The sequence below is a fragment of the Opisthorchis viverrini genome, assembly GCF_000715545.1.
Source record: "Opisthorchis viverrini unplaced genomic scaffold opera_v5_409, whole genome shotgun sequence".
In the NCBI taxonomy this organism is placed as follows: Eukaryota; Metazoa; Platyhelminthes; class Trematoda; order Opisthorchiida; family Opisthorchiidae; genus Opisthorchis; species Opisthorchis viverrini.
In genome coordinates, this window is record NW_008752066.1 from 404,856 (window position 1) to 419,333 (window position 14,478).

The 14,478-nt window shown below is 45.0% G+C and overlaps 1 protein-coding gene across 1 annotated transcript; it reads right to left on the reverse strand.

The window, feature by feature from the left end:
* Positions 1 to 989: 989 nt before the first annotated feature.
* T265_15255 (hypothetical protein) lies at positions 990 to 13,962 on the reverse strand (the record flags this gene model as incomplete). The annotated part of the gene is made up of 7 exons (XM_009177283.1): positions 990 to 1,257; positions 2,147 to 2,209; positions 2,659 to 3,156; positions 5,704 to 5,913; positions 6,686 to 7,051; positions 9,106 to 9,266; positions 13,600 to 13,962. 7 exons carry the CDS (start codon positions 13,949 to 13,951, stop codon positions 1,057 to 1,059), a joined length of 1,851 nt encoding a protein of 616 aa, XP_009175547.1.
* Between the last annotated feature and the right edge of the window lie 516 nt (positions 13,963 to 14,478).

Genomic DNA, 14,478 nt, shown 5'->3' on the forward strand with positions numbered 1-14,478 from the left:
TCTTAGACTGCATAAGGTCGAGGAAAAACCAAAAACCGACAATGGGGCAATTTTGAACTACTCTTCTGTCCCTCCAAAGTCGGTAATCGCTAGTACTGCCTCATTAATGTTGAACCGAGTAAGGGCCTTGTGCACAGAAATTGATCGGACAGCAACCCAAATTGAACAAACTTTGGGGTAGTGGATATCCATGTGATTGACTAGGTAGCAGTTACGAAGGATTTCGGTACCGGTGGCCAAACCCAAAAGGTAATGGATTTGGACTGCTGTTATTCCATTTAAAGCAGGGATATCGGAGATCATTCGGATTCTACGTACGGCTTTCCAGAAGAACACTCTGCGCTCTACATTGGTGCAGTTGAAGGATCGCTTCGCGGCGAACAGAACCAGGGACTGTCCACAACCACATGGAAAAACTAACACCTGACAATGGCTATTCCTGGAACACTACTTTTTCCATCAGTATTCGGGAGAAAAGAGCTGATCCTGAATAATCGATCAAGATACCTGCGGTGTCAGATTCGTCTCGCATCGGTAATCCACCAGTGAAAGACAATACAAATAACTCAGAATCTATAATTTTTCTTTCTGCTCGTTTCAGTAATCTGCAGTCTAGATGTATAAGGCTAGAAATGAGGGAATCAGGTCTTGAAAAAAACGGGTTTATCATGTAATTACTTGATACTACTCAAAAAGCACGAGTATGATTCGGTGGGTCTATGACTAAATACGTAAGAAGACGGACAGAGAGCGAGAGAATCAATGGATTCCTGAGTAGCCATATCGTCTTGTCACTGGCGTGTTTTGCGTTCGGGATGCCAAATNTCATACATTGCTGTGCGGTCTGAGAAGTCTACTGAATGTCGGACGTCCTGTTAACCATTCACGATTGTAATGTAGGGAATAAAAGTCTTCCGTCTTTGTACCATCTGAAGGATGTTGTCTTGAAGAATCCCACCGAGTTGGATAAGCAAAACAGAAAGCACTCGGAGGAATTGAATTTGGGATTTCAAAAAGTGCTGTACATAGTTAGGGTCGTATATTAAATACGTATTTTCACAGTTCAGCATCTAGGGACGAAGTGCGATGTGCAGAACAATTCACTAGTGTCCGCCGATGACGCATGTAGCGAAGAAAGTCCGAGGCTTCTTTGTAGTCAGGATGAGTCTGGCTTACTTGAAACGAAGGATCGGTTAGAAAAGCATCGAATCGGTTGTCATCGACAAAATTGGTCTCTGTGGATTCTGAAGTTGTCCACTGGTGTCGCAAAAATAAAAAGAACGGGAGAAACAAATGGATGAATCGGGGGTGTGCAATCAATAAAATAAAGGTGAGATCATTTGACCTACGAACTCATTCAGGCCGAAGATTGACGGGGAAAACACCGTTTCATAAAGAAGGCAAAGTAAGCCCGAACCAACCAACCAAGGGAAAGAATAAAGGGCATCTGTCAATACCCGTCAATGGATGTATCGTTTCCCAGTTGCTCCTCTCGGACTACTCCTATGGGTAGAGCAGCTGTCTGAGGGAAGGGGCTAAGCAATGTCCACAATGATCTATGACAACACTTCTAGAGGTTCACTGAAAACCGGACAGTGATAGTAGTCCATCCAGTGGGAGCCTGGTAACTGTCTTCTGCAAACAGTGTGGCGAGGAGACAGCACTCAAAACAAGGAAGATGGTTGGTATACAACAAATTAGTGACCAGGTAAGGATCAGGTAAAGACGGGCGCATCAATCTGTACAGAGGTGTTGAACAGAAGATGGTCTTTACGAGCTTTGAAGCCTACACAACCACAGGTTGTAATGCTTCGTTTTAGCCATCAGTGCCAAAGTGAGTCAGAATCGCCAAAATGATTCTTAGAATGATAGGTTAGCTTCAGGAATCAAACACAACTTGCAAACTTGATACCATGTTAGAAGGTCGAGATTTTCACAGAGAAATGTTTGATATAGTTGCGTCAGTCACAGATCCCCCCTAACCAACGAATGCCCATCTGCGGAACAACCTGATCATTCAGAAGAAGCCACTTATCTTGACTAGATGACAGAACAAATGCACTTTGCTGTTGGAAACGGATAATGTTTTTATAAGACAGAGGCATTTTTCGCTTAACGAAATAAGCCGCATTAGAGGTGCACTTACCAGAGTAGCTTGTTTCTTCAACCTTTCCTGAACCTGGCGCTTTTTAACTAGCATTTTGTTCCGCTAAAAAGAGTGAGAACGGTATATGGGTTAGTATGATTATTACTACTACTGTTCTTACTGAGAACAACACCAGATTAGGACACTGGAGATTTACTGTCAAAGCCCCATAATGGGAAAAGGAAAGAAATTGGACAGGGAGGGAAACCTAGGGCTAGTCTACATCAAACAGCGGGGGTGCTTATGCCTCTAGTACTTAGTCAGACAATCTGGATAGGAGCTGACAGCCACTGATATCGCCTAGCCGCCGTATCGTTCACTGTCTCCAAACAAGCACAGGGAAGGTCAGTTGGATCCCATCTTGGAAGCAGCAACGGCAGACGAATTCTGCTGAAATAAGTTACAAAGCCTCCGAAATGAGCAAAATGAAGAACAACGGTTGAGACAACCGAAGGATTTAGCTTGAAGTAAGTTAAACCGATCCAACACGGAAACCTTCGAAAGAGCCTCACCTGCTTCTCTTTCCGCTTTTTCTTCTTGTTGATCTCTTCCTTTCGACCTGCGGCCTGCCCATCTTCGAATCCATCACTGTCCGAATGGTCCATAATGTCGTCAATCGCTTCAGGTAAAATTAGCTTCGGAACTTTACGATTTTTCCCAGATCGAACGGTATTTTTGGATGCTCTCTTCTCGACCGGCCCAAGGTGATACTCTTCATCTGAAGATTCTCCAGCTTCGCTTGCTTGATTCTTCTCGTTGCCCAAATCAAAGACTTCCTCTTCTTCATCCTCCATAGGCACGTCTTCCTCCGGAATGTTGTCCTCATCACTAGCATTCATGGTCTTTGTTCCAAACGCTCCAAGCAAAGCTGCACGGAGTTCTTCTGGTGGAATCTTTTTGGGCCTGTGACGATGAATTCGTGGGACTGTTGGAGCGGGTGGTTCTTCATCGACATCCGAACTGGCGGCAGTACTGGCACCACTCGACGAAAGTGCAAGGTATTTTTCCAACTGGCAGAAACGAGAACGAAGTCGAAAACGGCGTTGCAAAACATATGTCAACCTACCAATTAAACCAGCAAGAATTCCCGTGCCGAGCAAGAAGAGTGTTAACCATCAGAATAGTTATTTTAATTTGCACTCACCTTTGTCTCTCTTGTTTTTTTTTTCAAACGCGCTCTCGAAATACCAATGGCATATCAGCCATTACGATCATTTTCTCCTCAACCGTTCTGCTGGTTCTCCTCAAGCAGGTGGAACTAAATGTTTACCTTCACTACTCTGTTCTAAACTTTGAATGTTTTCCTTCCTTTTTACAGCATCTGCTTGGGCGAACCCATGCCCCGATAATCAGAGACTGAACTGAAAACTCGACACCCTCAGGTGAAGTAGAAGGCACATTTGATGTAGGGATGCAGATACCAGTGTCGTTGCCGCAACTGCCTTGTCAATCTTGGAGCCTATAAGATGGGATGACCCCCACCCAGGCTGCAGCACAAAACTGAACCCAATTCGATGGCCTTGGAATATGTACCTTATCCGAATGTTGCAGTCTTCTTCAAGCCTGTTAGAACCGAAATCTGAGGTTTACCGTGACCGGTTCACACTAATCGGACCAGCTGTCACCAAGACTTCATTTCACTGGTTGTACGACGGTGGAAATCCAAATTGGCGATCACTTCGTGTGCCAGAAAAAGGCTTTATGGAGCTGGTTCGATCGAGCCGTTGTCGCATCTGCTGGGGAGATACGAGAAACTCCACAAACGCCCTATGCTAAACTCTATTAGATCCTTTCTGAAGGGGGTCGTTAGGTTAAGAGCTAAAACCCTCCGTTTGGATTACAGTCGAGTAGTCAAACCATTGGCACTCTGAGCAAACCGGAAGTGGTAAGCTAATCCGAAAACAGTAGCCATAGCTTCCTGCTAAAGAAGTTGGACGCAAAAGTCCCCTCAAGCTTGCAAACACTGGCAAACTTCCAGGTTTATATGCACAAAAATTTATGAACCTTGACATGTTTTTCAGACTGTTCCAAAGCTGGAACAACTGTAGCGGTCACTCACTAGATCACGCGTCACAAACACGGAAACCACCTGACAACTCCTGCCCCACTTGCAATCTTAGCCTACAACATATACACTACAAATTCCCATCCATGTTTGTTTACGCGGCCACCACCTGCGTCACGCACCAGGCTTACGAACTTCAACACATCAGGTCAAGTTGTATTCATGTTTGTGCAAGTTTCAAGCACGTTCAAGCAGGTCTCATACTGCACACATTAAATAGCCATACACCTCGGCCCAGCACACACACACACACACCAGACAGGAAGTCAACCGAGCTCTCCACGGGTAACTAACCGCAATGCAGCTATACTGCAGAGAAGACACGTCCCACGCCCGGACTTTCACTCAAGAACTCTCAACAAGTGTCCTCAAACGATAAGTCACTTTCTGGCTTATTCCACCTTTCGCACTATATCTATATTTAGCAAGGTTCACCTAACCAATGTATTAATCATCATTCTGGTAAAAAAGACATTTGTTAATGCTTGTCATTTGTTAATCAATCAACCAGAGCACTAACACAACCACACAGGCAGAGTAAAACAGTTCCATGCCCTTAGCCAGTGTGCAAAAGCTAGCTAACAGTTGGTTGGCTCAAACAGGTGGTCGGGTAAATAACCAATGTAATATGGGGCCGAGCAGATGTTGTCTATCCCTCCCTATACATCTGACATACATAAATGTAACCACCGGCAGCGAATTAATTTACTGATTAATGAGATGAAATTTGTGTGCTACAGTGGACTTGCGTTTTAATGTTACTGAGAGTTAATAAAGCAACTGCAAACATCCCCACAACTTGGCTGGTTTCTCTAGCTGTATGGATGCACGCACTGAAGTAATGGAGCCGGAAGCCAAAGATATTCGTACTGGGTAATTCATTCCAATCAGAGCGGTCGGACGAGCAGCCTGTGTGTTCACAGTGACTTTGTTTAGCCAACTGCCGTTGCATCAGACCTTTGTTGAAGCATATCTAGTAGGGCTTGGAAACCACATTTTGTGTCCAAAAACGTGCAACCTTACCCGCTGCATTATGCGCACTTTCGCATCATCCGAGCATTATGAACGTCACAGGTACATATCCAGAGGTTCATTGTTCAATCCTACGGGCCCGAGTGGCTCGGTGACATTGAAAATGGTCGTGAACACTCTCAACATAGCTACCTATCGTTATTCGGAGAGCTCTGCGACATTGCCTGTATATAATTTGGTAATGCCTATTGGGAAGTAATGCCTATTGGTGTTTAGGTACAGTGATCAAGGGTCTACGCAGAATATACACCTAACTACTAGCGAAGCACATAGTAGCGTATCAAATCAACGTCTGTTTCTTGTTCCTATAGGGGTGATGCCTTCCGGATTTCCAAACTAGTGGTAACAGCGACCAGGCAGAAAAATGCGCACAGAATGAAACGAGGTAATCAAGCAGCTTAAAGATTCGGTAAATTATGGTCACTACAAAATCTTGCTCAACGCGCGGCAAGGAACCCACCTCATCCTTATGTTCAGTCAACGTGAGTTTTGGATCTGCTTCGGGGCGGAATTGGTCCCTCAACCAACATGTTCGTTCGTCTGGTGTCTTGTCCCAGCCGATTCCGATCCGAGTCGAGTGCAGTGCCGAGGTTTCAAACGGACGAGGGTTGTACTTTGCTTTGTTGATTTCACGACATTCGCTTATCAAAGCAGTGTGTTCTGGGGGTACCTATTTGAAGAGATATACATGCGGGTCAAACTGTCCAACGAATAGAAAACATCATTTGATTAAGACAAGTCTACTGTGGACGACCGTCTTCCATATACGNTAAGACAAGTCTACTGTGGACGACCGTCTTCCATATACGTACACAAAACGCCGGAAGACTAACCATGGAGGTTGGTAGATCGTGTTTTTAGGATGCTGCAAAAAAATAAAGACTATCCACTCGTGGGAAAGTGAGTCAAGATTCTTTTCATGAAGGAAACTACCCGCAAGGTTGCTGAAAACTCTTCGACAGCCCACGACCGGTTTCGCCCTTCTTGGGGCTCATCAGGTGGGCGCAGTCCCCGAGTTTCCGTCAACCTTATGTTCTACTTGAACCCAAATTGACTATGTTTGTAATGTACTACTCATAAGGCTGCTGAAAATCCAAACCAAATTAGTTTGTAAATGAGTGCATATTCGCAAAATTGGACTATTTTCGAGAAACACACTAATTTGCAAATCAATTTGGTCTTCACGAGATACTCAACTGAATCTCTCGTTTATGAGGTGACCTGTGTGCGGCACATTCAGTTGTAGAATACCATAAACGAGTAAGTCAAGATTCCTTTCTTCAGCATTGGTGCTGGAAAACGCAAGATTACGTGAAACGTCGAGACAAATCATGACGGCGAAACAAGTTGCCTTGTAACCAATCAGAGCATATCCCAATGAAACCTAAATGAGGGGTCCGGTGGGGTAGTACTTGGAAAAGAAAGGGAAGAGTGATGCTTACGGAGAAAGTCTCTTCATCACTGACGAATCGCAAATCAAAACGTGCTCCGGAGCTCTCATACTCAAGCCCATCACATGCTTCATAAACAGCCTCTGCTGTTTCCGCACTGTCAAATTCTATGATGGCATAGAAGTATTTAAGTCGAGCCAGTTGGTATTTTCGTATTCGACGTTTCAGCCGAGTGGAGGCCCTGCGCCAACCTGCTTTGTCATCGAGTTCGACTGCATCTGAAATCTCCGCCCCGTTCTTTTGACTACCGGTGTCCTGGTTTTCGGCCTCATCATCGGAAGATGGATTCACCAGTTCCGGAGGACCTTTGGTAGTCTCTTCCTCCATCCGTTTGATGCCGAACTCAGAAGGATAGATCTAAAAGGATAAGTGAAGTGAGTAGAGGTTATCCAATGAGAAAAATATTTTTCAAAAAAAAAACAGTCAGACACAGAAATCCGTCAGTTGCTCCTCAAATCACCGGACGATGGTTCTTCGGCGCCTACTGGTAGCAGCGTTGATTGCAGATAAGAGATTATAGAGAGGGTAACGAAGAAAACGTGTCAGCTAAAACTAAATAGTGTCATCGTAGCCGACTGGGAACGATAAGGTATTCCTACACAAAAAAACGGAGTGGGCTTACGACAATGAAATAGTGTTCACAGCCAACTCCTTTTCCCCATAATATATCCCCAGTAAATGCCAGCTTATCATAAGCCCGTTTCTCTATTCCGAAAAATTCTTCTCAAGAAGACTGCCTGATAGCACGCATTGTCTGCCTAGAATTGCGCAGTAGCACACAACCAACCACAATTACTTGAAAATAAAACTAGGAGCATCTCCGCGCAAACTTAGGCCTTGGGCGTTGGGATAATTTGCCAGATTGATGCGATCTTCTGTATTTCAGACAGAAAACATATAAAGGGAGGCCGGCCTGTGGCAGACTGACTGGGATAGCAGAGGTGGCTTTTTTCCGTCACAATACAGAAGAAACCAATGAGCCCTAGTAAGTGAGCATCCGCTTCAAGTGGTACATAACGGTTTGGCAAGCCTGTTTCGATGAAGATCATGCTGCCCGAAGTGCATTCCACAGAAAATCGAGCTTTCTACTTACTGATTCACCTGGTTAGTTACGTAGAGGAAGCGAGCTTATCTTTGGCCAGCTGTCAAAACTGAACAACCCCGTACTGGTGTTTAAGTTGCTTTTGACGCCAATTACCATCGATTTATAAGATTCTTGAAAACAACATAAACAAGAGAGTCAGCTGGATTCCAGATGAGTCTCTCGCAAAACCAAATTTGTTGATATTTCGCTAATTTCGTGCAATCTGGGTTGAGGTGGAACATAAGGTTGACGGAAACTCGGGGACTGCATCTACCTGATGAGCCCCAAAAAGGGCGAAATCGGTCGTTACTGGATGACCCCAAAAAGGGCGAAATCGGTCGTGAGTTGTTGAGGAATTTTCAGCAACCCTATGAGCAGTGTATTATGCTTATAAGGTTCTTTCCTCTAACTGGGGCTCAGCAATTACTTACACTTCTTCGCTGACCTTCAGAAACTTAATCAAAAGGTTTTTAATGGAGGTTTTCAACGGAAACCCTCGTAGCTTCAGTAATTTTCGGGCGATACCAATAACAATAGTTCGACCTTTCTAAAAACCTGTCTTACTGATTCCCATCAGCTGAGCAACGTTCCGCGAATATTTTTGTTATCGCTGGGCTGAAGATCTGCAACCTATCCATCCCCTTGTAAGGTAGAAAAGCACCAACGTTTTCCATAGTGCTGAATTACCAGCAGCACAACTGGACATCTATCAGGCGATCGAAAACATCCCCGTTAAGGTATGATACTTGCCATAGAATCACTACACGAACCGTCGTCGAGTCCATCCTAATCGGTACGTCTCGTTGCTCGCTACAATACACACATACCATGCGACCACATCTTACTGTGGTCTCAGCAAGCAACGCCCGTGATTTGCGGAAGAGTCCGAACATTTTGTTGTTAAACTGGCGTCAGCAGTCATACTGATTGGTTTTTGCGTTCCCTGCTTTCAGCTCCCATAGGTAGTAGGTCCGAAATTGTTAAAACTCCTTGAGATTTTCCCATGGAATCAATGGTAATGTTCGCGCAACAGAGATAAGGTGATTCCTTCTGGAATAGGCATCTAGAGAGGCGGGTAGATCACCTGATTAAACGATCACGCTGTTAGGATGGCGATAAGACGTATTTCTTGTTTCAAGTATGCTCAGATTAGTAAGCTCGAGAAAATTCAAAGCGGCTCGCCCGACGACCAACGTCTGACTGCATATGGATGTTAATGGGAACAAGATGAAGATCGTGACGTTTCGAGGAAAAACTGTCCAGCATTCAATTCAAATGAATAGAGGCTTGGATGAGAAGTGAAAATAAACAAAAGTGGACAACCTACCGTAACACACTCAATGTGACCTCGGGGAGGGAGAAATGATTGCAGAACCATGTAGATATTTTCAGCTTTGGCATTATCCCAATCAAAATGCAACAGTGCCAGGCGCTTTCCAATCTGTGTAGTCTGTGGCGCATCTTTGGTCAATTCGGTCCAGTCAGCATCTTTGGTGACAGAAGCGAAGATAGGAAAAGTACAGGTTGGAGTGATCAAACGAAGTGAGTGATATAATGGTAATTGTAACGGCAGTGTCGGTTTGATTTCACCAATGTAGAGGAAAGTCGAGTAAAGGTCGAGTCCAGGTATAGGACAGAATCCGATTGGTCAAGGTACTTCTGTCGTGATTCTTGCTCTCAAATTGGATGTTAGAACACAAAAAAGCTTTCGTGGCATCAGCCGTATGATTGTAGCAAAAAATAGGCCCTCTGGTATCATTTGGATTAGGTTAATTAGGTATCCGCAACGGACAGATCTGTAAGAGCCTGAGTCTCGCCTTCCATAAAACAGCACTTACAGGGCGATAGCCTTTCCCTAACTAGCCCCTGGCACGTAGGAGCCTGTGAAAGGAAATGGTTTCAGGAAACCTAAAGATTTTACCGGATGAAGGTAAACCAATCAACTAACGTTCCGTAAGCGACACTCAGTATGAGGGATATCGACCATGCCCCAAGATGACTGCACCTTTGGACCATAACCTTGTCCCGGCCAACTGACAAAAAACATATCTACTAATTACTAGCCTAGCTAAACCCAAGGAAACAAAGTGTCAGTTGTAGGTGTCGGTTTGTTCGCTATAATGGGCAACTGGATTGCGAACGCCTAGTAACTTAGGTGAAAAAATAGTCCGTTATCCTGTAGTATACTGAACATCCACTGATGCAACGATCCATGACAGACTTCGATTTCACTGGGCTGACGATGATTCGTTCAGCTATGATACCATTCTGGTGCCTAACTGTCATGCCAACGGGAGGCGGAAGGGTTGAGATACTGCCAGGTTGCTCAAGCCTAGACAGGAACAGTCGAGATGCTGAGGTTGGGTTCGAACCACGGACCTTCCGGTCCGTAAGATGGCACCTTAATCACTGAGCTATCTAGAACCCTGCCGACAATGAGATCTCTTTAATCTAACTGCCTAGCTCAGCGAGCAAACCAATTACTACCCAGGCCACCTGATCAGCATTCTGCAATGACAAACATATTGGCGCCTGATTTTAGCACACCGACTGAGCAGACGAAAAATGTGAGGAAGTCCCATTGCTGCCATCCTACCATCGCCATGGATTCAGTTTCTAGATGATTGACAACAAAGGCATGTTCATTGCAGAAATGTCTGGGGGAAATCGGTCGGCTTATTTAGAAACTTTTCCTTTGAACCCATGATCTCTTAACCCGTCCCAAGTGCTTTCCAACTGACTGGAGGGCCTATTCAGTTGAACGGGTAAAAATCACAGGGTCCTGTTACCAACCGAACGCCAGACAACACATTTCACTGAACTTTGATTTTGAGATTCCTGTCTCTTCGGAATGGAGTTGAATCAGTCAATGCCATTTTTGAAAACAGGATCTTCGGAGTTTGTTTGATTTTCATCAGAACCCATGGGCACGATGGCTCAGTGGTTAGAACGCGAAGTTACTGACCGGAGGTCCGTGGTTCGAACCCGGCCTTTGCATATCGAATTCCCCTGTTTAAGCCTGGGCAACCTGAGTTTCCCAGCCTTCATGCTTCTTTAGGGTGGCACGCAGCTAGGCACCGAAAAGCGTTGCAGCTGAACGATTATAAGAACCCGGGCTCCTAATCCAAAGTTCCTCCATAATTCACCAGTCGGTTCGAACCCGACCTCTGCCTCTCGACTTCCCCTGTCTAGGCTTGGGCAACCTAACAGTATCCCAGCCCTCGTGCGACCTTCGGGTGGCATGGCAGTCAGGCACCGAAAGGGTGCTACAGCTGAACGACGATTTTTCACCAGTCACCCAAATGAAAAACGCACCACTCACTGCAAACCCCTAATTGGCAAATTTACAGCATGTTTGCATAAACGTTTTCCTGGCTTGTACCGTAAGTGCGGCGTAGCTAGAGCACTCCATTTGTCAAAACTACGAATGCTAGGGAAGTGCTCCGTTGTTGCTTGTGGCTTCAGTACCAAAAGCAACGTTTGGCAGTACTATCCTAATAAGCTACTTGTAGAGCTTTTTATAGCCATGTAAAGTGACGGAAAACTACCCAAGCTTCACTGCGACTTTCTTATACTGACGTGACGTGTTTCAGCTATTTATATACGTGTTTCATCATCGTGTTCGACAGCTCGGCATTAGCGTTTAACACTGATGTTTCGCCGCCGAACGACAATAACCCACTTGAGTTTTACTATGAAGAAAAGAATGAAAATGGATGGAGAAGAAACCTGGTGCTAGTCTAATGCAACCACTCCGATGTGTCCACATCTCCAAGCACTCACTCAATCGGCAACCTGAATAGAAGCTAACAACGCCCCGGTTAGCAGTCATATCTTGCAGCGTCCCCAACCATACAGAGTGGGTAACACGCGTACCCCATCCCGGAATGCGATCGCACCGAAAGTACCTAAACTCTCCGTAATCACCTTCGCACTTCTCTGTAAGAACAAAATTTGACCATATGGGGGGCTGCATAGAGATAAATTCATATCCCGATTAAAACACTGTCAGTAACCAAAGTTCAGTTGATGGGTTGGAAGACTGCAATATCCCGGATCTCGAACCTAGTATAACAGTTACGTGACCTTTATGATTTTTCATGGCAGAATTCGGTTTGTAAAAATCAGTATTATCTTCAGAAAACAATTGAGGACATAGAAAATTGGATTGATGACTTTAATCCTTGCATCAAGTACAATACTCCAAACAACTGGGTTGCACAGACCAGTCCAATTATTAGTTATCAAGCGGTCTCCCAAGACAACAGTGTTGTTCACAAACGTGGTGCTCCGTAATAACACTAATGATAGTGAGGGAGGGTAGACGGCTTAGTGGTTAGAGCGCGAATTTACTGACCGGCAGGTCCGTAATTCGAATCCGACCTATGCATCCCGACTTCTTCTATCTTGGCTTTAGCAACCTGACAGTATCCCAGCCCCCGTGCTCCCTTCGGGTGGCATGGCAGCTGGGCACCGGAAGTGTGCTACAGCTAAACGATTACCTTTTTATTAGTGTCAGAAGGGGTAAAGTATATAGATCTACGTACACTCCATACATTCCATAGGTCGGGAAAATAAAGACTGGCGATGGAAAGCGTAGGAAGACATGATTATTTCAGAAGAGTTGCCAGGACCTATTGGGGACGTCGGATTGATACCATTAACGTACTATTAACGGCGGCAAGCTAGCCGTATCCTATTAGCCAGTAAATTCGGCTCTCTCGCACAGCGTTATTCGACCAATAATTATCAGTGTTCAAAGGGTGATAAGACATTCGGTTCATGATATGAGGGTGAAGCGTGAAAGTTGCCATCTCCCTAGATTCCAGAACTGAACATATCGAACGTTTTTGGATGCGTTCAATTGACCCACTCAATGACCTGTAAAATGTAACCACCATGATCGTCAAGAAAACCTAAAACTGGATCTTTCTCACGGCAACATTAGCCATCTTTCACCAATATATCTACATACAGTTGGTTGGGCCGAAGCATGATGAAGGATCCAGTATTAGTCCTTCTATCACCCGTAAAATTATGGTAATGTTACTTGGATCTCCTGAATAGCTGGACGACAATATACGACAATATGTTGTATTGAAACGATACCAATATGGCACGCATGATAGCTAAAGCTCTTAGCTTGAGAACGAAAGGAGTTGATCTGTCTGGACGCAAGCGCTCACCAGGAACTATAGCCTAATCCCTCCTAAAGCGTATGACTGGCCACGTTGTTGAAGTAAAGCACGGCCCTATTCAAACAAAACTGACAGGGACATGAGATCAAAATACTCCTAACTGACGCAGTTCCGCTAAAATTCACTCTGAAATCCGACTAATCGAGCTCACTGGATTGCGAGGGAATATGATCACATATGGTAGCACCCTTCCGGTGTCTAGCTGCCATACCACCCGAAGGAAGCACTAGGGCCGAAGGGTTGCCAAGTCGCCCAAGCCTAAATGGGAGCATTCGAGATGCCGGGGTTGGGTTAGAGTCACGAACCTTCCGGTCAGTAAATTCGCGCCCTAAACACTGAGCCACTTCACCATCTCGCCTACTTACGAAAACACAAATCAATAGGTACTTTCAATTAGCGCTAAATCGTAACACGTCATAAATGGCGGAATTCGTAAAAAAAACTAAAACAAAGTTCAGGTTGGGACTAAACACAGGGCAAACTACGGCAGTGAAGCATCGGTCTTGAACACTAATGTCATGCCGTCGATGATGATGATGATGATGATGATGATGATGATGAAACAAGGAAACAAATGGGTGTCAAAATTGATTTTTCTGTTCGGATTTATGTGATACACTTACCGCGTAGGTCAGCGATCACTTCGAATGGATCAGCATCTTCATCCGAACTAGAGGTAGTAGAGGAATCTTGTAAACTGGCCTCCAAAGACGATGATTTCCCTCTTGATATGTCTAACTGAGGCGCTTTCTCCGGAAGAGATTCCTCTTCATGAGATTGCTTGCGGGCAAACTTGGCCCGTACGTACGCCCGAGGATTTTTCAACCACGGCCGACCGCGCTTGTCCTTGAAACTGGCTTCTTGTTCAACATCTTCGAAAAGCTGTCTAGCAGTTCTGGATCGCTTAACAGGTTTGCGCTTGCCAGGTGCAAACTTCGGATCACGTGCTACTTTGTCCAGGTCACTGTCCTTCATTTTCAAAGGAGCTGGGTGAAAAAAGGTGAACAGCCCAGATAGCAGTAAATCATGACACGAGTCGACAGTCACTGAAAAGATTTTTCGGCAAGTCAAACTCGCGATACGCGAAATATATCATGGGTGGGAAGAGATAAAACACAGTCCAAACCAAATTGTGTGGCAGATGAACACTCTTCTTTCAAAGCGGTGCTGACAGGGTTCTAACACCACTAATACATTCAACAGCAACAACGACAGTGACAGTAGAGTACCGATGGCTGAACTGACCACAGCACCACGTGGATCAAGTATATCAGTTAGCATATTTACTCTGTTTTACAAACGTTCCATCATTTATTGCTAAATCACCTTCTTCCGTTTTCAGGTCTGTGTCAAAGTTCTGGATGAATAAACCCTTGCTTTCGGGCCCTCTTTCGTTTCCATTGTCATTCTGATTGTCGTTGCACTCCGACCCTCGTCGTACACAACACTGAGCTCCGTCCTGGCCCGGCAACCACGTCAAGGTGTCTGCTTCACAGTGCTTG